Here is a 26,899-nt window from a genome sequence, read left to right on the forward strand (position 1 = left end):
CTCCTTCTTCTCCTTCTTCTCCTTCTTCTCCTTCTTCTCCTTCTTCTTCTTCTTCTTCTTCCCCTGTTTCCCTCCCCACAAACAGCCTAACAATAGCCCAGGTCCTGAGATCTGAGTGCATTAGGGAAGAGCAGTGGCCTGGATATGGTCCTGCCCTCCCAGGCTGCCCCTGCTTCCCCACCTTGGCTTCCAGCAGCACCGAATTCATCAGTGTCCTGACCCTTCATCCTGCTCCAAACACCTTGCTTGGAATCTTACTAGGGTTCCAGTCCAAAGAGATTAAATCTCCCTGGACACTGCTGGGGTTTTTTGGTATGTTTTGTTCGTGTATTTTTATAACCTCAGCTACTTAATTAAAAATGACCTCGTTACTGCAGAGCTGGCCAGGATACCAATTAGATTCTTCTGGTCCATTCTGAAAGGTATAAATCATTATGGAAAACATAATTACTAACTGCATTTCTAGTTCAAATAAATTGACCAAGGCCTTGTATGGAAAGGATTGGGGGTAGAGATATTTGTCTCCCTCCATCAGTCTACTTTTATAGAACCCAGTTTCCTCTCAGTCTGGGGGAAAGGATCTTTCAGAAGAGTGTCCCTACAGCGTATAGCCCCCCTGACCCAGATAGATCTTTGTCTATCCTTCTCTCACTTTCCCATCCCCTCCAGCAGAGGTCACTTGCCCCCTCACCCTTTCCAAACAGAGGCACCAGAACAGATTAGGCAGCCCCTCCCACAATGTGTGGTAGTTTCTGGCGGGAGCTGGTCCCCCCTCCTTTGGGGGAGGGGCATTACTTCTACCCCCAGCCAGACCTTTCAAGGTTGGAAGGGTGTGTGTGGTTGCGGGGTGGAATGGCAATCACATATCTCCCCTAATGTCTTTCCCAGCTCCCTCTGGCTCCAGGGGCCTGCCTCCGGAAGGAAACCTCAGTAATTTCAGCGAAAGTTCTCTGACTGCTGAAGTTACCATCTTCCTAGCCCCTTCCCCACCCTTTAACAGCTCCCTCTCCTCCCCATGCCCGCCTTTGGAGCCAGGCTGCCCCGGAAGGATCTGACTGGGAACTTCCTGGAATTGTCTTGCTGGAGCTCCCCAGACTCCCCCGTAGTCCCCACCCCTCCACACCCCTTGTCTCTCCAGTCCCCTTCGCTCTACCCTCTTCACCTACCCCCATGCGGGCAGTCTCCTGCCCTGGGTTTTCCCTCTTGCCACTTCCTAGAGGTGCTAGGGGACAGGAGGAAAATTAGGGAGTTGGGTCATGGCCCTCATTGACCACCAGTCAGTTGGGTATGCTGTTCCCACGACAGCCGTCATCAGCCCGCTTCAGGGCTCTGCAGTGACACTAGGCCATGATATAATGGGTGAAGGGGCTTAGTTATATTGTCTCCTCTCTCTTTTCTTCCCCCAACGAATTCTGATGGGGGAAGAAGGACCAGCCAAGTGGTCAGGAGACAGCCCTGCTGGGGTGGGGGGGGACGAGGGGCAGAGTCAGGAAAAGCTTGTGATGCAGGTCATGCGGGAAAGCACCATAGAACTTTAAGTCCATTGGATGGCTGGGGGAACTCCCACTGGGGAACTCCCCCTCTATCCTCCTCCCATCTGCACTCTTTCATAGCTGGGTAACCCTGCCCTTATAGAGTCCCTTCTCCTCTGTTGTGCCTCCAACTCAGCCCTAAGTCCCACTGGAGCGGGGACTTGCAGGAAGAGGCGTGGGGAGCACGGGGGCGGGAACCTGTCTGCGGTTGATGGATGGCATTGAAATCATGTCTCCCTCTTTCCTTCCCCAATGGGGGAGGTGAAGCAGCAGCCACCTCTCCCCCGCATTCCTGCTGGGGCCCAGCCCAGGAGTGTGTGTGTGGAGGAGTGGGAGGGTGGAGGGCAAGGAAGAGAGACAGCAAAGGAAGGCCCTCCACCCAGCTCAACCTAGCCTGGGCGAGGAGGCCCAGCCAACTCCCCAGTCCTAGCTCCTGGAGGCACCCTAAGGCAGGAACCCCAATTTCTCTAAAAATAAACTCTTACCCTTCCCACACACTTTCTTTTCCACAGGGGCTGCTCACTCAGGGAAACTGAGAAAGAATTTTCTGGCTATAATTAATTCTTCCATCTTCATGGTTTTGGGGGGGGGGTTGAAGGGGACTGGGTAATCTGGATTGAGGTCACCAAAAACCTCAATAAAGGCAATGGTTTCCACCTGTTAGATCATTAAAATTTTTGGCCCAAACAAACAAATAAGGAGAAGCCGTGGAGTGGTGGATAGAGAGCTGGCCTCAGATTTAGGAAGTTTTGAGTTCAAATCCTCCCTCTGAGGATGATGGCTGTGTGTCCTCTGTCAAATCATAACCTTTCTGTGTGGTGCTCTAGGCAATTCTCCAAGACCATAAATTACTTAGGTGCTGACCACTTGCATAGGTAAAAGGAGTATCCACTGGGAGTTCCTATATTAGTGAAATCACAGATCCTGTCTCTACTTCCTGTACCGCCCCCCAAAAAAGGGGGATCCATTTGTGTGAGTCTCCTAAATTAGTCCTGGCCACCTTTCCCTCCTAGAGTCTTCTACTGAGGCAGAACAAATGAGGGACTCAGATTATCAACAAAATGGAAATCAACCACTCCATCTAATCAATAATCAACCCCAGCCTTCTCAAAGCGCCCCGGGACAGCTTAGGTTGCTGCAGTGAATAGAGCATTGGCTCTGGAGTCAGGAGGACCTGAGTTCAAATCCAGCCTCAGACATTTGACACTTACTAGATGTGTGACCCTGGGCAAGTCACTTAACCCCATTGCCTAGCAAAATGGGAAAAAAAAAAAAGGCCCCAGTTGCAATGAATCAATAGGGACCACAATGCTAAGGTAGGAACACATTCTCTTCTTTCCTGTCATGCTCCACAAACGTGTACATACATGTACATGAACATACATGCTATATGGAGTGTCCCTGCCCAAGAAAAGAGGCTACCTCAGGAATAAAGACTTTAATGATCTGTCATCTGCTCACAGTAGAAGCTGGGTGTGGAGACCCCTCCCCCGCAAAGCTCACCCCCTCCCAACCTTACCACTCTGTTCCTTTCTTTTTTCCAGCTCAACCTTCTGTATCTGATGGTAGATGGGTGAAGCTGGCACCCACTCCAGCCATGCTGAGCCTGATTTCAGTAGTCCAGAGTCTGTGCTTTCACCGGGGCAGCTGTACCCCTCCCTTCCACTCCCCCTAAAGAGCCACAGGGTATGGGGGAGGAGAGATGGGATGGAGGAGAGAAGGATTCAGGCATCCAAGGTCTTCATCCAAGGATGTTGGCATGGGCCAGGGTAGAGAATACATGTGTGCATGTGTGTGCATGTGTATGTGCCAGCATGGTTATCTTATCCAATCTTGTAGCCTCATGCTATCCCCAGACTCTGGTCCTCTTCCAGAACCTTGGTATCACCCCCATTGGGGTCTGCAAACCTGAGCTGTCCAAATCCCCCATTGCATTCCATGGTGAAGGTGGGGCTCTCTAGCAGGGGTATGTTGATCTTGAGTCTGGACACTGGGGGTGATAGGAAGGGCATATCAGCCCCGAGTGCTGCTTCCCCTTTCTCCCAGAAGCCAGTATGTGCGGACTTTGCCTTTACCCTGAGCAGGGAAAGAAAGAGATTAGAGTTGGGGACTGACAGGGTGATGAGGGTGGCACAAATGTTGTCATGGCTGTTCTAAGAACCCCACACGAGGTAAGGGATGGAGGTACAGTTACTGGGGGTGGGGCAGGTACTAGGGAGGGCACCCAAGGGAAAGGGAAAGAGGATAATAGGTTGGGGGACAGAGGAATTAGTACCTTCATTTCCACATCCCCTCTAAGTTCTAGTTCAAAGCCACCAAACTCCTCCAGGACTGCCTTGGTATCTGAAGACATGTGGATCTTCAAGGCTGGGGAAGGAATAAGCAAAGGAAGGCAGATCAAAGGGGAAGGAGAGGAGCTCAAACTGGGCATAATGGACTAAGGAAAGAGGTCTTGGGATTCTTGGAGGCAGGAGAGATCCAGGGATAAGATCTGTCTCCAAATTCTACCCTGCTTTCACAGCCCAGTTCAAATCATGTCTTCTTCATAGGATCACAGAGCCAGAAGGGTCCATAAAGGTCATCTAATGTAACCTTTCATTTTACAAGTGGAGAAACTGAGCCCAGAGTGGTTAAGCAATTCACACCAGGTCCAACAGGGAGTAAGTGGTAGAGTTGAGATTTGAACCTATGGCCCCTGCTCCTTCCACTGTGGCCCTCATTTTTTACAAATGAAGAAACAGAGGCTAGCAAGGAGAAATTACTCGTCCAAGTAGTTAGTGGCTGAAATGGCATTTGAACCCAGGTCTCTTAATTCTAATTTCACTGTTTTTTTAAGAAAATATTATTTTGTGTTGCCCAGCCTTTGTAAGGTGAATGCCCCTCAGTAGGGAAGAGCCTGAGGGTGAGGAGAGGCGTTTGGTGGAGAGCAAGGTGAACCAAGAATTAGCAGGAGCTGGGGGGCGGGGTAAGAAAGCAGGGATACCCTACCTTCACCATTGGACTCCATTCGAGACGCAGTATTGACGGTGTCGCCAAAGAGACAGTAACGAGGCATCTTCAGCCCTACTACTCCAGCACATACTGGACCTGGTTATGAGGGACACAAATGGGGTAAGTGTGGCAGATGGTAATGGGGATGGTGGCTGAGGTCGAAAAGAAGGTTGTCTTACCTCAGAGAAAAGCAGAGGCAGGACCCAGAAAGGCCAGTATAGGAGAGACCATAGCTAGAGTTATGGGGAAGAAAGTCCATGCATTTCAGGGGCAGAGACACTTTTACCTGTGTGGATGCCAATGCGCAGGCGGAGCTGCTCCTGGGGTCGATGGCGGATGCGGAAGGAGTGAACGGCATCCAGCAATGCCAAAGCCATCCGGGCAACTTCTGGGGCATGGAGGCGCCCATTTCTCACTGGGAGCCCAGATACCACCATGTATGCATCTCCAATTGTCTCTACCTGCCACCAGAAAATGGGAGAAGGACAAGTAGAATGGGACCCTCACCTGGAGCCATAGCTGGAAATTTTTGTGTCAGGGGCTTGAAGGGGAAGGAAATGTGCTCTAGGATGATATATGGGTGCCCTTTAAATTTTCCACCCTTGGGCAAAATTCCAATGACCTTGTCCTAATTGAGGCTCTGACTTCCCTGGTGCTTCCCAAACTGTTCATTCTGGGCCACCTCCAGCCCCACTCTGACGCAGTCAATCTATGTGTCTGTCATGTTTATCCTATTTCCATCTCCTGTGTCTGTTTCTGTGTCACTCTTTGAGTTACCCTATTTCTTCCTTCCTTCCTTCCTTCCTTCCTTCCTTCCTTCCTTCCTTTTCCTTCCTCTCTCTCTCTCAGTCTCTTGGACTCTGTGTCACTGTTTCTTCTTCTTCTTTTCCCTCCCCCCTTCCCCCATTCCCAGTCTGGTCACCTTGTACACATCAAAGTTGTCAATCACAGCATCGAAGCAGGTGTACAAGTCATTAAGGAGGGCCACCACCTGGGAAGGCAAGCCAAGTATCAAGAAAGGGAATTTTTGCTGTGGGAAATATTGATAGAGAAAGAAAGTCTGGGGACAAGGTGGTGGAAAAATAGGGAAAAGGCCCTGGGGGAAAGCTCTTCTCCACCAGGCTGGGGTACACTAAGCCTCAGTGGGTTTTATCTCCATGGACACTCCTGGGCTGTTGGTCCTTCTACCAGCCTGGTCCCTGGGATCCTACTCACCTGCATGGGAGTACTTTCTGCAGACAGAGCCGTGAAGCCGACAATGTCGCTGAAGTAGATAGTGACGCTGTCAAAGGCCTCAGCCTGGACGGTCTCCCCTCGCTTCAGCTGCTCTGCCACTGAGCTGAGGGAGCAGGAGAGAGGGGAGAAAGGGTTGTGTTTAGTGGGTGAGGGCAGGAGGCGGGTTGGGTATGTGCGGTGCCTTGTCTACAAGGCACTTGTTCAATGAGCTTATTGAGCAAAATTGAGCAGATAAGGAACCATGTGGTGTCTTAGGGATGTGAAGGAGATCCTGGGGAGTGGCATTGATGACAGGAATGAGAAGGGAAGTCAGATTGTCAAGAGAGAGTCAAGGTAGGGAGGAAGAGAGATTCCTGGAAAATGGAGGGGATTCTTAAATAGGTATGAGGGGAGCCTGAGGGTAATCAGTGCTTTGGAGGAATGAATAAATGCATTACAAGCATTTATAAGTGAGATAACATTTGTAAAGCACTTTGAAAACATTAAAACACCATATAAATGCCATTATTATTATGCTGGCTATTTATCAATAATAATGATGGTATGGGATAGGTAGGTAGCACCGTGGACAGAGCACTGGCCCTGGAGTCAGGATGACCTGAGTTCAAATGTGACCTCAGACACTTACTGGCTGTGTGATGCTGGGCAAGTCACTTAACCCCAATTGCCTCAAAAAAAAATAATAATGGTGGTGATGATGATAGCCAACATGTATACAGACAGCATGCTTTAACTTACGTAGATGATCTCTAAGCACTGTGCTAAGTACTGGGGATCCTATAGTAGGCAACCACAGCTATTAGGCCGAGAGGGAGTGAAGAAAGAGGTGCTATAGGGGCAGCTAGGTGGCGCCCTGGAGTCAGGAAGACCTGAGTTCAAATCAGACCTCAGGCACTTGACACTTACTAGCTGTGTGACCCTGGGCAAGTCACTTAACCCCATTGCCTAACCAAAAAAAGAAAGAAAGAAAGAAAGAAAGAAAGAGGTTCTACAGGGGTAGAATTTGAGAGGACACTGGCAATCCCAAGGCAAGTACTGGGGCAGAATCTGGTAGAGCAGGGCCTCAGCCTTCCGCTTCTCATCCAGGTAGGCCTGCGTTCGCTCCTCCACCAGCTCCTCCAGATTGTTGGCATACTGCTCCATTCTTGAAAGCAAGTTGTCTAGGATGTTGCTGCTGTTCTCCCTGGGTACAGGACAGGAAAGGGGGTGGGGGTGAGGGATGGAGGAAGGCTTGAGGTTAAAGGGCAAAGGAACTTTATGTGTGTGTGTGTGTGTGTTTGTAGGGGTGTGTAAAGAACTGGAGTCCAACCTCTTCTACCACTTACCAAGAACCCCATCAGCATTGGAGAAAACACCCAGAAGCCTTTAATGCCAGCCCACTACCACACCTGGAATCTGGGATAGGGTTTGAGATAGAGCAGCCTACAGGATAGACTGAGATGGCGGTGGGTGGTGGGTGAAGGATTATGGAGGAAGAGAACTATGAGGAAGGAGGGGAGGAGGAAAGTAGGAGGTGAAGGGCAGTGAAAGAGGAGGGGTGGAGGGAGAGGGAGATGAAGGAAAGGAGGACTGTAACCACATGAAAACATGCTCCAAAGGAGTGACAGTAAGAAAAGTGTGAATTAAAACAATTCTGAGTTTTCATCAAATGTGCTACAAATTGGCAAAGACGAGAAAAGACGAGAAATCCACGTTAGAGGGGCCATGGGAAAACAGGCATAATGATGCATTATTGATAGAGTTGTGAAGTGGTCTAGTCATTTGGGACTTCAATTTGTATTTATGCAAAAGAAGTGCTGAAACCATTCGTACCCTTTGACCCAGAAATCCCACTACTGGGGCATATACTCCAAGGACAGAAACAAAAGTCCAAAATAAACTAAGTTGATAGCAGCACTCTGTGATAGCAAAGATCTGGAAACAAAGTAGGTGATGGCTGAAAAAACTATGACTTACGAATTGAGTATTCTTTTGTAGCAAGAAATGCAGAATGTGAGGAATTCAGAGAAACATGGGCAGATTTATATCAACTGATACACAGCAAAATAGGTAGACGTGAGAGACGATATACGTGATAATGACGCCAAGATAAACGAAAAGATCACAAAAAGGAAGCTGAACTCAGAATAATGAGGAAAAAAATAATGAAAGTCCTGAAGGAGAATAATAAAATATACCTCCTCCTTCACAACAGAGACTACTAGGGCAGAATATTGGATATGTTGTCAGAAAAAGACTTGGTATCATATATTTTGCTAAATTATTTTCCATTGTCAGAAGGGAGGGTTCAATCTAGAGGGTGGTGGTAAAAAATAACTGTGATATAAAGATAAAAGCCATCAATTTAAAAAGGAAAAGGGTAGAAGGGAGTAGAAAAGGTCATACAAGAGTGTGTTGGAGCTAGTGCTGACTCAAATTGTGAAATTTTCAGTGTTGGCATTTATACCTCAGAAATTGGCAATTGCTACAAATTGGCTTGATTCATTGTGTTGTTGATTGTCTAGGCTTGAAAAAGTGTTAATGCACATTAGATTTCAAAGTATGTGCATAGATGGGTTTGTTTATTTTCCAGGATAGCCTGGTTGTTAAACATTTATCAGCATACCTCTGTATTGGTCTATAAGCATTGCTTGGGCTCAGCAGGGTTGAAGTAGAAGGCTTGGGAAATGAAGTTATTGTCAGACTGGAGGCCTGGTGATTACAGGCTAACAACAATAATAATGATAATAATTATTTTTGTTATTATAACTGGAATTTATATAATGTCTTGAGGTTTGCAGAGTGCTTTATATCCATTATCTGATTTGAGCTTCACAACATACCTGGGCTAATGCTAGGTGGAAGAGGAGTAATAATTCAAGAGGAGGAGGGATAGAGTAAGAGGGAGTGGAAAGGAATGGGAGGAGAGAGAGAGGAGGAAAGGAGAGGATGAACGGAAGGGGATAAAGGAGGAGGGAAGATGGAAGGGATAGAGGAGATAGTAGGAGATGGAATGGGGGGGCAATCATAACTGATGTTTATGTAGTTCTTTAAGGAATGAGGAAAAAAGAAAGAGGAGATAATAAAGCAACGTTTAATACGCTTCTCAATTTTGTAAGGTGTTTTCCTCACAACAACCCTATGATATAGGTAGGGATGAGTAAATGGGAGTTGGAGGAGAAGGATGGAAGGGTATGGGGGGAAAGTGGGAAGGGAGAGGAGGGATGGGGAGGAAAAAGGGAAAGGGATGGAGAAGAGAATGAGAAATAGGGGGAGGGAGGATGAACAGGTGGAGGAATGAAGGATGGAGGAAAAGAAGGATGGAAATAAAATGAATAAGGAGGAGGGTGAAAGGGGATAATGGACAGAATAGGACTAGGAGAAATGGATGAGAGACAGAGCTGGCAAGAAGCGATAGGCTGAGGGGTGGGGACAGAGTGTGTATTTGGGAAAGTGAAGACCTGTTGAACTTCCGCAACATGAGGCGGATCTGCTGGAAGGGGGGACGCTCCTGGGGGTCTTCAGCCCAGCACTTCTGCATCAGCTGCCCCAGCTCCTCCAGGTGGCAGTGAAGGGCCAGCGATGGCCGGAATGGGGGCTCTTCCCCTCGGACTATGCGCTCGATGATTTCTGCATAAATGATTGGAGCGGGGAAGGAGTATCTTTCAGCCAGGGAACGACCTTGTGGGCTGGTGGACATGAGACAGGACTTTCTGGGGGCTTAATGCATAGCCCTGGGTGGGTGGTATCATGGGTAAGGGAGGACAGCATATTCAAGGGTCTGGGGCCAAGGAGTTAGAGTAGGTAGCCCATGGAAAAGATGCTGAGGGGTTAGGAGTTAAATTGAAGGTGAATCAGTCTCTGGATGTATAGAGGAGAGATGAAGGGATGAAGAAAGCTGATGATAGGACATTGAGTATTAGGGGAAAATCTGAGGATTCTCTCCTTGGAATTGAGATCAATCAGAGAAAGGAGATTTGGACAATTTTTCTTTCTTTCTTTCTTTCCTTTTTTTTATCTTTCAGGGGAAGGAATATCTCCCTTGGGGCTAAAGTCAGTGCCAGGGCTGAGTGTGGGGATGGGAAGACATAGCAAAAAGGTGGTCTTTTCACCTTTGGGACTGAGGTCCATTCCCTCCATATGGAACACCCCCCTTCGAAGAGCTATCTCCTGAAGGATGATCCCGAAACTGTAAATGTCACCTGCCTGGGTGCCCTGGGCAGGAGGGGCTGCCATTCGAAGTAGCTCAGGGGCTGTCCACAGCTTCTCTGGGGGTCAGAAGTCAAAGGTCACAGAGGGTGGTTACAGAGGCCCTCCACAGCTTAGGAATGAAGGGGGAGACATTGGGGTTAGGTCATAGGAGTTGGGGTTTTGACTTTCATAGATGAAGAGGGCTGGGGTCATCATGGGTCAACAGTTTAACTCACTAGCATCCAATCTGTGATTGTACTCACACCTGAGGTCAAAAGATATTTTAGGTAATCTAGTCCAACTCTACATTTTACAAATGAGGAAACTGAGGTTCAGAGAGGGTAGTTACTTAGACAAGGTCATCAGAAGTCAGTGGTCAATCTCCTTGACTTAGAGGGCATTCATATTCTTAAGGCTAGAGTCAAGCACTTAAGGGCAAGGTCTCACTGGCATAGAGAGTATAGCTGTGCTCTGGCTCTGGCACCCGGAAGCTCTCCAATCCATAGTCTGTGATCTTGAGCACGAAGCGCCCGTCTACTACGCAGTTAGATGACTTGAGGTTCCCATGGGAGCAAATGGCACCATTATGCAGAAATAGCATTCCCTGGGATGGGCAGAGGCAAGGAGGTGAGCTCTCTTTGTATTCCCAGAGTCTAACTCCATTTGCCCTTTTTCAATGTTTATTGAATTGAATTGGATCCCCAAATATAGGGTCATACAATCTTACATTTGAGAAGGACCTAAGAGATTATCTAATTCAACTTCTCCTTTTACCGAGGAAGCACTTGCCCATCAGTAGAAGAACAGAAATTTAAATCCTGGTCTTCTCCTCTCCTGACTTCAAATGCAATGTTCTTTCCCATTATACCACAGCTGAGAGCAACCCTACTGTTCCTACTCTCATTCCCCTTCATACCTCCTCCTCTTTAAATGAAGCATGGGGACACACCTTAACAATGTCATGTGTGAGTGAGTATCGGAACATCCAGTCCAAGGTAATACTCTCATTCTCCAAGATATCCTGTAGGGTGAGCATCCAGGGAAGCCTGAGAAAGTCAGCCTATTTGCCCACATCATTCCCCAACTCTGCCTCCCATCATGGAACCACCTCCTCGTCATCCTCCATCCCATGCAGAATCCCCCATTCTGACTCTGTCCTCCTTGGATGTTGGGTTTTCATCCATCTCCACCATTCATCCTTTCCACGTCCCCTCCTTTCCCTGTGCCCTCTCACCTGAAGGCTCCCTCGTGGACAATATTCAGTGAGGATACAGATATTGGGAGGGTCAGTACAAGCACCCACAAATCTTGTTAGGTGTTCATTCTGTACATCTCGCATCTGGAGGTAAGTAACAGCAAAAATGCTACTGGAGTCTCTCTTCCCCCCAAGCCAGCTTCCCTTTCCATCTAGTCCCTGCAAGTTCCATGGTCCCTCTATACTTCTCAGTCTTTGCCAATCTCCCACTAAATAGGTGACTTTCCTATGACTCTCCTATCTCTCTTCCAATGATCTCTGGATCTCCATTTCCCAGAAAGCCCTATAGTGCCAAACCCAACCCCTTCCACTAGGCACCTCTCCCATATCCTCCCTAGGATTTCCTTCCTAATAACTAGCTCCCCCACCCCATATTACATGTTTTAATTCAAACAGGACTTTTCGGGTCAGGTCAATGCGCTTCCGGTTCACATGTTTTATAGCCACAAGATTGCCCTGGACAAAGAAAAGGAAATTTAGTATAAGATAGGTTATGGGTCCCCCGTCCTCCTTCCTGCCAGCCCCAACTGATTCCCCTATCCAATGCCCCAGCCAAAGAACTCCAATCTTCCTCCACTCTAGTCCCCAGGAAGCAGAGATCCCAGGGGTCACAACCCAGGCCCTCTACCTTGTAATAGGCCGTCTTGGCATAAATCTGGAACTGGCCTTCAGTGGTCAGCAGGGAACCATAGTTAGATCCTCTCTGCAGGAATGTATATGCATGTCAAGAGTGATCAGCTCTAAACCCACAAAGGGCAAACTCCCTCTCCAGGTTCCATCCTGGTCATCCCAATCCCTCCAGTCCTAGTTATTACCATTCCAGTCCTGTCTACTCCTGCCCTGGTCCACTTCTCCTATGTAGTTAGTGTCTTCCCATCCGTTATCTCATTGGATCCCTGTATGGTCTAGGAGAACTCTAATGTGGTTTTATTTTCTCATTGAATTTTTTCCCCCTCTGGGCCCAAGGGAAAAACATTGAAAAAAGTGGTGAAAATAAAGCAGGATACTAAGGTTTCATTCCTCCCACTATCAATGACTCTTTGAGGCAGGCAGGGCAACTTGACTATCATTAACTCCATTTTATAGGTGAGTAAATAGTCTCAGAGATGTTGAATGACTTGTCAAAGGTCACGCAGCAAGTTAGATATTAAACCAGCCAGGTCTCAAAACCGGGTAGGACACAGCAACCCCAAAAGTTGGATGTAGTCTGTATCAAAAGAGGTAGAGGATTGAGAACAAGGAAAGTGATAGTCCCACGATAGTCTGCCTTTGACATCAGACCACAGCTAGACTATGGTAATCAATCCTGGGTGCCAACTTTGTCACAGGACATTGATGGACTGGAGCACATCTCGAGAAGGGCGATCAGAATGGAGAGAGAAACGGAAGCCACAAGCTATGAGGACCAGGCGATGGAACTGGGGATGTTTAGCCTGGAGAATTAAAGGCTTGGGGTCTGCGAAAACTGTCTTCTTGCTAAGCTCCTTGGGAACGGGATTGTTTCACTTCTTCTTTATGTTTCCTGCACTTAACATAGTCTGTCACATAATAGGAACTTAATAAAAATTTATTGATTGACTGATTATTATTTGAAGGTCTATCACACGGAAGAAGGTCCAAGAAGGCAGAACTAAGAGCCACGAGAGGACAGGTCTTAGCTTGAGATCAGAAACAAAACAAAACAAACAGGGCAGCTAGGTGGTGCAGTGGATAGAGCACCGGCCCTGAAGTCAGGAGGACCTGAGTTCAAATCTGGCCTTAGACCAAACACTTGATACTTACTAGCTGTGTGACCTTGGGCAAGTCATTTAACCCAGATTGCCTCACTTAAAAAAAAAAAAACGAACAAAAACTTCCTATGATTGGAGCTGTCCAAAAGGAAATGAATGGCCTTGGGAAGGATTGAGCCCCCCTTCACCTGAGATTTTCTTTTTTCAAGATATTTAATACATTTTATTTTAAGAGTTTATTTTTTCTTAATATTCATTTTTATATAAAATTTTGAGTTCCAAATTTTCTCCCTTCCTCCCCTCTCCCTCCCTAAGACAGTAAGCAATTTGATATAGGTTATATATGTGCAATCATGTAAAATGTATATCTCTATTAGTCATGTTGCTTCACCTGAGATTTTTCAATTGGAAACTGAATGGGATATTGTCAGCCAGGCAGTCAACTTATTAAGCTTCTACTATCTGTCAGGCCCAGTGCAAAGTGCTGGGTATACAAAGAAAGGCAAAAGACAGTGCTTGCCCTCAAGGGGCTTACAATCTAATGGGGGAGACAACAAGCAAAGAAATATGTACAAAGTAGCTATGGACAGAATACAGAGGAAATAATCAACTGAGGAAAGGCACTAGAGGTAAGAGGGATTGGGAAAGGCTTCCCAGGGGAAAGTAGGATTTTAATTGAGACTTGAAGGAAGCCAGGATGGAGGATTCCTGTTCAGTTATGGGCTGATGGAGATGAATCATCATTTGATATTCAAAACAACCCTGTGAGGTAGGCAGGTATTTCAACTCTTCCCCCAACCCTTTTTTTTAATTAGATTGGATTTTCCCATCTCACCCAGGCTGGAAATGCATCAGGTCCTCACAAGCCTGATTCCACCAGTCATGGGCACAGAAGCTTTGACCTGTTCTTTTTCTGGCCTGGGCTGATTAGTCCCTCCTTGGGAAGTCTGGTGGCCCCCTTCTCCTGGGAGTTTACCATATTGATGAGAGACTTAGTATGGATACCCAGGCAGCTTGAGTCCTACTGAAGCTCTATTGCCTCAAGACAGCTAGGTGACCAGTGAATGAATGGGCCTGGAGTCAGGAAGACCTGAGTTCAAATCTGGCCTCAGACACTTCCTAATTGTGTGACCCCTGGGCAAGTCACTTTTTGTCTGCCTCAGTTTGCTTGATTATAAAATGGGGATAACAATAGAACCTACCTCCCAGGTTGTTGTGAGGATGAAAGGAGATAATATTTGTAAAGTGCTTAGCACAATGCCTGGCACATAGTAGGTACTATATAAATGCTAACTATTGTTATATCACATTATGTTATTGGATATTATATTATGTTATGTTATATTATATTATATTATGTTGTATTGTGTTGTGTCATGTTATATTATCAGTCCAGAACTTCTAAGCTCAAATGATTCACTGGCTTTATCCTAACCAGCAGCAGGGAATATAGGCATGTGCTATCATGCCTGGCTACCCTTCATTTTTAAAATGAGAAAACTGATTTTTAGAGAGGTGAGTTACCTCACACCAATAATAAGCAGCAGAGATCCCAATGAAACCGGCCCCAGAGTCCTTTTCTCCATACTGAAATTCCTCTAAAATTTACCCCTAGCCCCTTTCCAAATGTCTCTAGTTGGGTGGCGCAGTGGATAGAGTGCCAGGTCTGGAGTCAGGAAGACTCATCTTCCTGAGTTCAAATTTGGCCTCAGACACTTACTAACTGTGTGACCCTGGGCAAGTCACTTAACCCTGACTGCCTCAACAAAACCAAACCAAACCAAATGACTAGTTAAAAGCCTCAGAGTCAACCTTTGCCCTGCTGAAGCTCCCGCCCTCCTCTGAGCTGTAGCCTTCTTCCCCTGTCCTCAGAATCTTGCATTGAGGTCCCCAGGGCCACCACTCTTCCGTGGGGCAAGCAGCCCCCCTTGCTTACCGCACTCAGAGTTAGACGGCTTCCTGCACTTCGGAGGGCCCTCTCAAGGCTGCTGGCCTGTACGTCTTCCCATCGAACCCTCCACAGTTCTGATGCCAGCTCCTTCTCCAGTCGTAGCTTCCTGGGGGTAAAGAGAGGCCCTGAAACGCGCTGAACCACACACTCAGACTGGGGGGATGCCATGCTCTCCTGAGTCTTCCCTTTGTTAGGATATTATATCTTGCCTCGACTGTTTCTGAGTATTGAATAATGATATTTTATATTTCTAGAGACCTGTAAGATTTGAAAAATATCTTCCTCCCAACAACTTTGTAAGGTGGGTAGAGGAGGTGTTATTATCCATAGTTTACAGATGAGGAAACTGAGTTTCTTCAAAATACAATGACTTTCCCACAGTTACACAGTTAATAAAAGTCAGAGCTGGAATCTGAACTAATGTCTCCTGGTCTCTATATCAGTGATCTTTCTACTGCACCAAGGGTTCTTCAGCCCATAGAGAATTGTGAATAGATTTCAGGGGGTTGGTGAATTTTTGAAGATTTTGATAATTATATTTCAATGTAATTATTTTCCTTTGTAATCCTATGTCTTTTACTGTATGCATTTAAAAGTATTATTCTGAGAAGGGTTTTATGGGCTCTATCAGGCTGCTGAAGGGGTCTAGGACACAAAAAGGGTTAAGAATACCTCCCCCAATTTCTCTAGCCTCCTTCTCACTCTCCTTCCCTTTTTTCTATGCTCCTTTTCCCAGAGTCCTAAACGCTTTTCCTCCTCCTCATTTTTCCTTGTTTACCTCCCCACTCTCCTACAGGTCATGCTGAACCCCGATGGGAGAACCAGGTGAGTGAAATGATTATTTCTCTCTTGTATTAATAAGTAACTGTTGAATCAGGGCCAAGGCTTCTCCCCTGTTCTACTTCCTCACCCAGAAATCAACCAGTGTGGGAAATCTTTCTCAAAGACTTACTCAGGCTAAAGATCTAATCAAAGACAGTAAAAGAAATTCTAAGTTTAGGCTAAAGAGATTGCTACTTTTTGTGTTTACTCATACAAGTCTGGCAAAATGTAGATTCTCCCTTTTGTTAGGCAGGCGATGTGGAAATTGAGAAATCTGTTTAATCAAGACCTGGGTGATAGTATTGATGGGGTGCTTGTACTTGGACCCCAGTTCCAAGACCATATTTCTCCCTAGCTTCAAAACACCATTCCTGACAATTTTCTCCCTAGCTCAAAGACCCTATCTCTGGCAATAACTTACGAGTGGGCCCAGTGAGGCAAACTCTCTCTCCCTGTTACAAGAACAAGCTGACCTCTGTAGAATTTTCCTTGTACTATCTTGTATCAACAAAATTATCGTGTACTGATTCCCATAGTTATCATGTATAATACAGAGGTCAAGTTATAGACATCAACTCTCTTGTTACAGACATAATAGATCAAAAATACAGCCCTTAGGAATCTCCCTTCCCGGTTTCCAGACCAAGGTTGTATGTTATTATCTAATTAGAATATTTGCTACACAGTCCACTACTTTTCCTATATAAGCTTTAGCATCATTCCTGTTAGGTTGCAAGTTCCCTAAGGAGCTCTGCCCACCATAGTAGCATTACAATAAACTTTTTGCCACCTGACTGGAAGACTGCTTGAGTCTGTGAATTAATTCCAGACCACCCTGTCCTGTACTTCAGTTCTTGAGGGGTCGTTGAACCCCTAAACCACATCAGGATGAGCCCACATCTTGTTGTGATATTCATTTTCTCATCAATTATTAACCAATCATAGTTGATTTCCATCATCAGGAACACCTACTCTTCCAAGGGCATATAAACTAAGAGCCCACAACCATGAGGGGACTGTGTCATTTGAGAGTGCCACTGACCTATTTCATTAATAACTTGCTAGCATTATTAATAAAATGACTAATTACCCAGAAATTATGTCTCTTGAACTTTTTAAATGTCATGGTTTCTGTACTTGAGCATGAAGTGAGCTGGCTCTTGGGCAAGTTACATCCTGATCCCCTCTCTCTGTGTGGGCCCTGCAGCCAAGATACTCCCTCTTAACCCTCTCTCTCTCCCACAGACACCCCCAGTTCCCTCAAGCCCTTTCGTCTCCTGCCCTGGAACCCTGAGTCAATTGGCCCTTCAATTTGTTCTCCAGACCCTTCAGCCTCAGCTGTACTACACATTCTGCCAGCATTAGGGCTCCTCTCTGCTCACCTGTATATGAAGAAGGACACGATCAGGATGCTGAAGAGCAGGAGGCTTCCCACCAGGGCCAGGACTTCCAGAGTAGAAAGGGAGGCTACCATAGAGATTCAGAAAGAGTTGATGCTCAGGTTAGATGACAATTCAATCACAAATGTATGAAGCACCTACTATGTGCAATGTGAAAGGCACTAGGAAAGTGAAACTTAAATTAAAATAGTCCTTGCTGGCCAAGCAGATGATATTCCACTGAAGTATACAAGAAAGTAAATGCAACACATATATAAGGTAACCTCAAGGAGAGAGAACTATCATGGGGGTGGGGAGAAGAAGGACCAGGAAAGGTTTCATGGAGGAGGTAGCATCTAAACTATGTTTTGATGGAAACTTAGGGATTCTAAAAGGTGGAAGTAAGGAGGGCATGCATTCTATACCTATGCAAAGATATAGAGCTGAGAGATCACAGATCTAGAGAGGACAAGGACCCTTAGAGACCATCTAGTTCAACCATCTGATTTACAGATGGGGAAACTGAGATCTGGGGAGGCTAAGTGTCTTGCTACAGTCCATAAACAGTATATGTCTGAGGCAGGATTTGAACCCAGGATCTCTGACTTCAAAGTCAATGCCATACCACCTCCCATGGAATATTGTGTTTGGGGAAAAGGTAGCTGGGCAGTTCGATGGTAATGGAGAGAGCTTGAAAGGAAGCAATATAAAATAAGACTAGAGGTATGTGGATAGGACCCGGAATGTGAAGGGCTTTGAATGCCAGGCTAAGGATTTTGTACCTTATCTTAGAGGTAACAGGGAGTTACTGAAGGTTTTAAACTATATACAGGGCAACGAAGTGGCACAATGAATAGAGCACTGGATTTGGAATCAGGAAGACTCATCTTCCTGAGTTCCAATCTGGCCTCAGACACTTACTAGCTGTGTGACCCTGGGCAAGTCACTTAACCCTGTCTGTCTCAGTTTCTCATCTGTAAAATAATAATAATAATAATAATAATAATAATAATAATGTGGAGAAGGAAATGGCAAACCACTCCAATATTTTTTACCAAGAAAACCCCAAATTGGGTCACAAAGAGTCTGAAACAACAATAACAAATGACCAATAACAACAATGTTTTTTTAGTATGGGAATAATACAGTATGGTCTGTGTTTTAGGACTATCAATTAGGCAGCTGTGTGTAATATAGAGAGTCTGGAAGTAAGGATTGGTTTGAGCTGGAGTAGAATCCACGTGATGAAAGACAGGGGATAGAAATGGGAAATATCGTGGAGCTGGAGTTGACAAGGCTTGACGACTTGGTAGATACGGGGATGAGGGAGAAAGTCAAGGAAGACTCCAAGGTTGCATACTTGGGTTATTGATGAATAGGCAGGCCCGCAGGCAAAAAACATTTATCGAGCGCTCCTGATGCCTAGGCACTGCACTAAGCACTGGGGATACAAAGAAAAGCGAAAACAGTCCCTACCCTCAAAGAGCTCACATTCTAATGGGGGAGAGGATGTGTGAATAAGGTGCATACAAGATGTATTCAGAAGAGAGCTGGGCAGGCCCAACAGCTGGGGAAGTCCAGTAAAGGCTTCCTGAAGCAGATAGAATTGGAGCTGAGTCTTGAAGGAGGCTAGAGAAACCCAGCTGGAGGTGATGAAGGAGAGCCAGAGCATTCTAGTCATGGAGAACATCCGTGCAAAGGCACAGAGGTGAGAGATGGAGTATCACGGTCAGTGGATTGTAGACTGTGCGGATTGTGGAGTGCACGGTAGGGAGTAAAGAGAAGACCACTAGGAAGGCAGGAAGGGGTCAGGTTATGAAGGGTTTTAAATGCCAAACAGAGGAGTTGATAGTTGAATCCAGAGTTAATACGGAGCCACGGGAGCTCATTGAGCAGAAGGGTGACACGGTCAAACCTATTTAGAAAAACCACTTTGGTAGCTGAATGGAGGATGGGTTGGATTGCAAAGAGACTAGAGGTAGAGACCAGTTAGAAGGCTACAGTTATGTCCTTACCAGAAATAGGGAATTTTGGAAGAAGAATGAGTTTGGTGAAAGCTATAATGAATTCTGTTTGGGGCAACTGGAGTTTTGAGATGCCTATAAGACAACCAGTGTGGAAACCATTGGACCAGAGGTCTAGAGGAGAAGGGAATTTAGAGGTCGTCCAGTCCAACACATTCCTTCGTTTTACAAGAATTTAAGACAAAGGTTAAGTGACTTGACTTAGGTCACCCAGGTAGTGGGCAGGATTTGAACTCAGGTTTCATTACTCCAAGTTCAATGCTCTTTCCACTTTAGTCCACTACCTCAGTAAAGTCCGGCAGGTCACAGATATGGCAGTGGAGTTCAGAAGAAAATTTAGGATTGGATACTTAAATTAGGGAGTCCTATACATGGAGATGATCGTTGAACTTGTGGGAGCTGATGACTTCCAGTTTATGTGAATAGGAAGGACTTCCTAAAAGTTAGGGAAAGGAGGGGCAGCTAGGTGGAGCAGTGACTAGAGTTCTGGCCTTGGAGTCAGGAGGACCTGAGTTCAAATCCAGCCTCAGACATTTAACACTTACTAGCTGTGTGACCCTGGGCAAGTCACTTAACCCCGATAGCCTCACCAAAAAAAAAAATTGTTAGGGAAATGGGGTGAAAGAGGTCATTTCTTTTCCCTCTCCCAGATCCCAGAGGGTTCATAGGCAGGTGGATTCTAGAGTTGAGAACCCGAGGAGTAAGAAGGAATTACCTTGGCTGCAGGAAGGATCCCTGCCATCAAAGCCACATGGAGGGACATCCACAGGGGGATGCCCTAGGGGCCAGTACAGTTCACGTCCATGGACAGAAACCATCTCTTGGGTTGTCCCATTGTAGTTAAGCACAACCTGGGGTGGGGATAGGGGAAGAGAGGAAGGCATGGAAAGAAAAATGATGGGTCAGGTCTGAACATGGGAAAGTTGTCCCCAGACTTCGTCACTCCACCCCAAACCTCTGCCCAACCATGCATTGTCTTCTTTCACCTTGAATCCTGGGACAATCAATTAATTATTTGCTTGATTAAATGGGGAAAGATACAAAGAAAATATTGTGCAGGATCTTCTTAAAATCTTTGGGTACTTTAAACACCTTTGGCTATTGATGTTACATTAACCAAAAAATTCACATTTCTATGTGCTTTAAGATTTACAAAGGATTTTCTTACAAACAACTCTGTGAGGTAATTAATGTAAATATTCTTATCCTATTTTAGGGATTTGGAAACTGAGGCTTGGAAAGGTTCAAGTACAGGGTCACACAGCTAGTAGGTAAGTAGCAGAGTCAGGACTGGAATGTAGGACTCCTGACTAGGGCAGAAGAGATTGTCAAACAAATTTAAATGAAAATTAGCTCATACTGTTGGTAAAGCTGTAATCACCAACCATTCTGAAAAACAATTTGGAATTATGTTAAGAAGGTCAATAAAATGTTCATATCCTTTGACCCCTTTGATACCATTGCTATGTACTTTGATACTATATGCTATGATTGCTATGTCTCTATCTTTATATCAGTGTTTGATATATAGAGATAGAGATACAAAGAAAGAAAGAGAGATATAGCTATAGCTATAGATATAGATGGTAGCTAGGTGGTGCAGTGGATACAGCACCAGACATGGAATCAGGAACATCTGAGTTCAAATCCAGCCTCAGATACTTATTGGCTGTGTGACCCTGGACAAGTCATTTAATCCTGTTTGTCTCAGTTTCCTCATCTGTAAAATAAGCTGGAGAAGGAAATGGCAAACCACTCCAGTATCTTCACCAAGAAAACCCCAAATCAGGTCACAGAGAATGGGACATGACTCAACAACAACAAAAAAACAGATATAGGAATACAGAGGTCCCATATAAACCAAAATATTCATAGCAGCACTTCTTGTGGTGGCAAAGTATTAGAAAAAATATAGCTAGCTGCCCATTGACTGAAGAATAGCTGAACAAATTGTGGTATGCACATGGAATATTATTGTACCTTAAGAAATGACGAAAATGAGGAAATTAGAGAAGTGTGGGAAGACTCATATGAACTGATACAATTGTGGAAGTAGAATCAGAACAATATACATAATGACAACAATGGAAATGGAAATAACAAGAAGAAGCTGAATGTTGTGTAATTATAACAATGCAGCATGATCTTGAAAATGTGATAAAAGTGCACTGCCCTCCCTTCCTTGCAGAGGACTATGGGTGTAGAACATTGTGTACATGATTACACTTGATGATGCATTAATTTTGTTCAGCTGCTCTTTTTTTCTTTTTTATTCATTATTACAAGGAATGACTTAATGGGGAAGGGGAGGAGAGGGATGTATTTGGAAACAAGGATGATGCAAAACAAAAGATATCAATGACTTCCCCCCCCCCAATTGTAAAAGCAAATTAGATAATGTTTAGGGCAGCTACTATTGAGTGACAGATAGCCTGACACTACTTTGGGATGTGAATTAGGGCAAGTATCTAATAGTGTTGTCAGGCAGGGTTGATGGTATTCTCCCTCATCCCCACAAACTTACCCTGAAAATACCAGTGGAAGGCTCCATGTCCCAGAGAGAGAAGTCATTCTCCCGGTCACCATTGCTATCAATTTTTAGGTATCCTGTAACACCTGGGACAGGCAGGGATAGAGTGAAGGGTGAGGGAAGGGATGTATGTCCTGAGAGGTGGGGAAGGTCCAGGCACTTCTACTTATAATTCACATCCATTCACATGTCTTTAGCACTTTATGGGTATATAAAATACTTTCTTCTCAATAACCTTATGGGATAGGTAGCAAAAAGATCATCATCCTATTTTATAGGTAAGGAAAGTGAGATTTAATGATTTCTCCAGAGTTGTACAACTAGTAAGTAATAAAGCCAAGACTTGAACCCAAGTCTCTTGGGTGCTATTTCCACTTCTGACTCCTCTGACTCTCTATATTCCTTCCCCAATCTCCCACCGTCCTCATATAATAAACAAGTACAGAAAAGTATCCCTGTGCTCTGAACAAAAGTATTGAAGTAACCACAGGACAACAGAATTCTCATACATATATACATATACGTATATATAGTTATATATAGAATCATATCTATATAAAGTCATATACATACATACATATATATGTCTATCTATATCTATCTATCTATATGTGTTTCCTATGGAAATGTAGGATACAGTGGGATAGAGACCTGATGAAAGCTATGGAGTCCTCATCCAAGAGATGGGGAAAAGGGCTTTAAATGGAGGATGAGTTCTTCCTTGTGGTATATAATTAAAGAATAAAGGCTACGCGCTGATTGAGATAACTTCTCAAGGTCCCCTCCAGGCTGAAGCTTCTAGGAGCTCCTGAATCCCCTCAAATGTCTTTCTTTTCCTTTACATCATGGTGTCCATCTGTTTTACACACACACACAACACACACACACACACACACACACACACACACACATACACACACCCCAACTCCCAAGGCTCTGACCATAGAAGCTTCGATTCCACATCCTTCTTGTAACAGCTTCTCCATCAGTGGCTGAACCACCACTGGCCAGTATCTCGGTCACTGCTTGGGCATAGATCAGAAGCCCATCATAGAAAGAGGCTGCAATGGTGTTCACCTGTTGGGGAGGGGTGGTGGTAAGGGGGCATCTTATCTCAGATGGCTGGGGGAGGACATTGGGTGAGAACATAAGAGGGTGGTAACAGAAAGTAGAGATCAGCAGGGACCAGGAACAGGCAGGAGACACTACCTGGGCAATAGAGGAGGAGATGCCTAGATAGGTAATGAAGAGATCAGGAGCACCAAGAAGAATAAGAAGAGATATGGTGGTTGTTACAGTAAAAGACCATGGCAAGCGATATGGTGGTGGGAAGGAATGTGAAGGGAGGGCACAGTGTGTAGGGGTAACAGGGCTACAATACAGTTCAAATATTAAGCAACCAATATGGGAAATGCACTAGACAGTTTTAGATGGTTGGGATACAAAGAGAAAAAAAGAAAGTCTCTACTTTCAAACAGCCTACTTGCATTCTATAGAGCACAGTGAGTAGAGCAAAAACACGGAAAAGGACAAAGCAAAAGGCATTAGGATGGAAGCATGGCACTCATGTGGGTTGGGAGGGTTGTAATGGGAAGGGCGGTGGGTATGCTGTGTATGAGTTGGTAACACTAGGGCAGGGGTGTGTGATGCTGGACACTATCTTGGGAGCCAGAGTGGGGCTTCCTTACCAGCCCATCCTCCACCGTGAAGTTAAATTTCTTCTGGGCTAAATCTTTGACCCGCTGCAGAAATTCCAGGTACTCAGGATTATCAGGCTCCTTATATGTGATGATTTTAGCAGCCTGGCCATGGGGCAGGAGGAGAGGAAAGTTATAAGGGGTACAGCTGAAAGTGCTAGACTACAGGGCTCTCATTCCCAGGGATAGTGTGATCACACCCTTGGGTTTCTTTGTTTCTCTTTGGTCAGTCTAAAGTCCTAAGTTCAGAAGCAAAAGAACTGACAGAGAGTTATCCAAACTCCTGCTTACCCTGAGGCACCTCTGAGCTCCAGACTTACCTCATTCCTCTAACTTGTCATCCATTTGGCTCTCAAGCCCTAACTACAGCCATCAATCCATCTCCTCTGCATACATCCTCTAACTCCCTGATAACCTGCCCCCAACCTCATTCCCATTCTGGAAGTGTGTCAAGGACCAAGGAAACAAAAGGAAGGATAAGCTTTCAGCATAGCATCATACAATAAGAGGTAGGTTCTAACCAGGACTTTGGGATACCCACCTGGAAGGCCTTTCGGGCAATGGCATCATACCTATCCCCCTGTTGCCATGGCCTTCCAGAGATAGGGCTATGCCCATCCTGCAGGCTCTGCCCGAAGACATCGAGGTAAAAGAAAATATAGTCTCCCCTGGTCATCCCTGCTTCTTGGGCCAGGAGCATCAGGTCTCTGAATGTGTTTGGAGAACTGCAGATATAGATGACTGTGGCAGAGAACAAGAAGGAGTCAGATGAGCGGGGGAACGGAATTTCATGGAGAAGTTCGGGGCTGAAGGAGGGAAGCGATGGAAGTAATAAGAGACATGAAAGAGAATCCTTTATTTTAGAGTCTTCTCCCCACCCCAGGTAAGCAGTATCTCCAGGTTCAGCTTGGGCTATGGCAGGGGAAGGAGGACAGGAAGAAGTTGAGATGAAGGCAACAAGGACTCTTTGACCTCCCCACTACTAAAGTAACAATAGAAAAGGTGGGAAGGAGAAAGTGGAAATTGAAAAAGGAGAGAGGAAACTGAACCTGTGGTGGAGAAAGGAGAGATAACCAGGAAAGACAGAGGGTCCAGGGAGTATTGGAAGAGAGGTGGTCAGAAGACTGGGTGGAAAGAGAGGAGAAAAGGGAAATGGGGAAAACAGGGAGTATGGGAGAGTTGGACAAACTCGAGGAAGAAAGGAGTAGATGAGGATAGAAGACATAATCCACACAGAGTGACAAGAGGAAAGATGGGGAAATAGGAAAGCAGGGAAGGAATGAGGAGTTGAAAATGGGAGGAAAGTAGGTGAGAAAAGAAGAAAAGAGGAAAGGGAGAGAAAGATCTGGAGAAACAGGAGTAGAACAGAAAAAGCAATGTAAGAAAGAGAGGTGAGGAGGTCGAACGGGGAAGAAGGGTGAAGGGAAGGGAAAGGGCCAGCGGCTGCAAACTATGGTTGTGAGATGGAGGCCCTTATGTGTCGGGAGCTTGAGGGATCCTGAGGGTGTAGGAGTGGTGATGTAGGGGTCAAAGCTGGCCTCCCATTCCCGAGGGGGCTCTTCCCATGGTGTCTCAGAATACCCCCTTACTTCTGCCCTTTTGCTGAACGTCCCGCAGAAGTGCGCTATAAAGCTCCAGGTCACCCTCGGCAAACTGCAGGTAGTCCACGGTGATGTTGAGTCGGGTCCGGAGCCGAACGTACAGCCCTTCGATGGCAAAGAAGCAGGGCCGGTCATCCCCGACCGGGGGACGGTCGTTGTAGAGCAAGAGTGTGCGGCGCTCCCAGCCCAGCTCCTGATGCAGCGTGGCCACGAAGTCCCCGATCTTGACGTGGCTCGGGCCGGTGCGGGTGGTCAGGGCGTACTCGTCCTTGGAGCCGAAGCCCAGAGCGGACGCCCCGGCGGTCAGCATCGGCACCTTCCAGTGCGCGGTAAAGCGGCCCACAGGAGCTGCGGAGTACACGCAGCCTGGCCCCAGAAACACAGCCGGGTTGTATTCCACTTTGAGGTCCACCGCAACCAAGGGTGCCCAGCTGTCGGAGCACACCCCTTGGGGGTCCTCGCTGCTGCCCAGCTGGTGCACCGCGGTCCAGCCCGGCAGCAGGTCCGACCGTTCGTTCATCCTCTTCAACGCCATCTCCACCGCCGGCCCCACGCGCGACCACGACCATGGGTACGTGGTGTTGGTCACTGGCAGAACCACGGCCACTGTCAGGTTCTTTGCCTGGCACCCCCGGAGGACGAACTGGACGAGGAAGGGGAGGAGGGCGCCCGAGAGGCACTTCGGGGCGCGCATTGCCTCAGCTGGAGAGAACAGGGCAGAGAGAGAGCGCCCAACCACCTCCCCTCTCCTCCCCTCCCCACGCAACCTCTTCCCTCTCAGTGAGGCATCGTGTCCATCTCCGGGGAGGGGAACAGGGAGACGCCTGGGCCCCGGGTGTCCCCTCTGTCCGGAAGAGAACAAGACGAATTCGAAGGGGCGAGAGTGAGCAGAAGGGGAAGACAGTGCTAGTGTGCCAGGGAATAAGCGTGTCTCAGAAGGAGGGTGCAGGAGGGCAGGTGGGTGAGAGGGCGAGAGTGAAAGTGTATGAAAGTGCGTGCGTGAGTGCGTGTGTGCGTGTGTGCGTGTGTGTGTGTGTGTGTGTGTGTGTGTGTGTGTGCTGGTGAGAGAAGTGAGAAAGATAAGAAAGGAAGGGAAAAGGGAAGGAGGAGGGGTGTGAGCGTGCGCGCGCGCGTCTGTGATCTAGGGTGCCACAGCGGGCAGAGGGGTTGTCCAGCCAAACTCTCCGTCTGTCCTAAGGGGACTAGGAAGGACCTGGAACCCTAAGGCACTCGGAGCCCTCCCTTCTTCCCTCTCCGACTCAGTGACAAAAGAGCCAATCCCGGGATCGTTAACTCCTTCCTCTCCGGAATCTGGCAGCCTCTGTCTTTTCACCTCCCCTTCTTCTTTGGTGTCCCTCTAACCACTCCTACCTCTGTGTCCCCTTCCTCCCCTGGGGATCTGGTACCGGCGAGAAAGCCTTTCTAGAGGACGGGAAGTTTGTTGAAGAGGTGTTTGTGTGTGCGTGTGCGTGTGTGCGCTAACAGCTGTGTCCCCTTCCTCCCTCTTTTCCTCTTATCCTTCCTTTCCCTTCCACCTTGTAACATCTGGTGAGAGAAGCATTTGCTTACTTGAGAATCTGCAAGGATAAAATTGGAGGCGGGGGTGGGCTAGATTTATGGGAATGTTGAGTTGGAGAATGAGAAGGGGAAGAGAGGGTGAGAGTTGAGCTGGGAATCCGGAGTTCAGGCTCTCCATCTGTATGTGATTTCCCCTCCAGGACTGAGCCATGGGAGATGGATCATAGTCTTAGGAGTAGAGCTGGAAGAGACCTCAGAAGCCGTCAAGTTCAACCCTTTCACTTTACAGTTGAGGAAACTGAGGCCCAGAGACGTGAAAAGACTTGCCCAAGGAACAAAGTGAGAATTTCTAGGTCGCTCGGGTTCCTACGTTGGAGGAGAGAGATGGAGACGGAGCACCCGGGATTGATGGGCATACAGATCCCCCAGTGTGGGAGCTTCGGTGAAGACCGTACCCCACCGG

At 46.6% G+C, this 26,899-nt stretch overlaps 1 protein-coding gene across 2 annotated transcripts; it reads right to left on the bottom strand.

Annotated features, from left to right (window-relative positions):
• Positions 1-2,955: 2,955 nt before the first annotated feature.
• Positions 2,956-26,195, bottom strand: LOC114050061 (atrial natriuretic peptide receptor 1-like). 2 transcript variants are annotated; one of them, XM_027871609.1, is made up of 22 exons: positions 24,907-26,193; positions 23,859-24,058; positions 23,309-23,422; positions 22,562-22,697; positions 21,615-21,706; positions 19,806-19,941; positions 17,070-17,154; positions 14,851-14,971; positions 11,813-11,887; positions 11,563-11,640; positions 11,164-11,268; positions 10,879-10,950; positions 10,377-10,533; positions 9,851-10,006; positions 9,200-9,368; positions 6,796-6,942; positions 5,739-5,862; positions 5,446-5,514; positions 4,810-4,984; positions 4,521-4,619; positions 3,808-3,899; positions 2,956-3,608 (listed from the first exon to the last, which is right to left on the bottom strand). In XM_027871609.1, the coding sequence occupies exons 1-22, from the start codon at positions 25,610-25,612 to the stop codon at positions 3,546-3,548; spliced, it is 3,171 nt and encodes a 1,056-aa protein (XP_027727410.1). In that variant the 5' UTR covers positions 25,613-26,193; the 3' UTR covers positions 2,956-3,545. The 2 variants fall into 2 exon arrangements, with proteins under 2 accessions (XP_027727410.1, XP_027727411.1); XM_027871610.1 differs by lacking the exon at positions 6,796-6,942 and having other exon boundaries at positions 24,907-26,195.
• Between the last annotated feature and the right edge of the window lie 704 nt (positions 26,196-26,899).

This window comes from Vombatus ursinus, unplaced genomic scaffold (genome assembly GCF_900497805.2).
Source record: "Vombatus ursinus unplaced genomic scaffold, bare-nosed wombat genome assembly UNPS02014798.1, whole genome shotgun sequence".
Classification (NCBI taxonomy): domain Eukaryota; kingdom Metazoa; phylum Chordata; class Mammalia; order Diprotodontia; family Vombatidae; genus Vombatus; species Vombatus ursinus.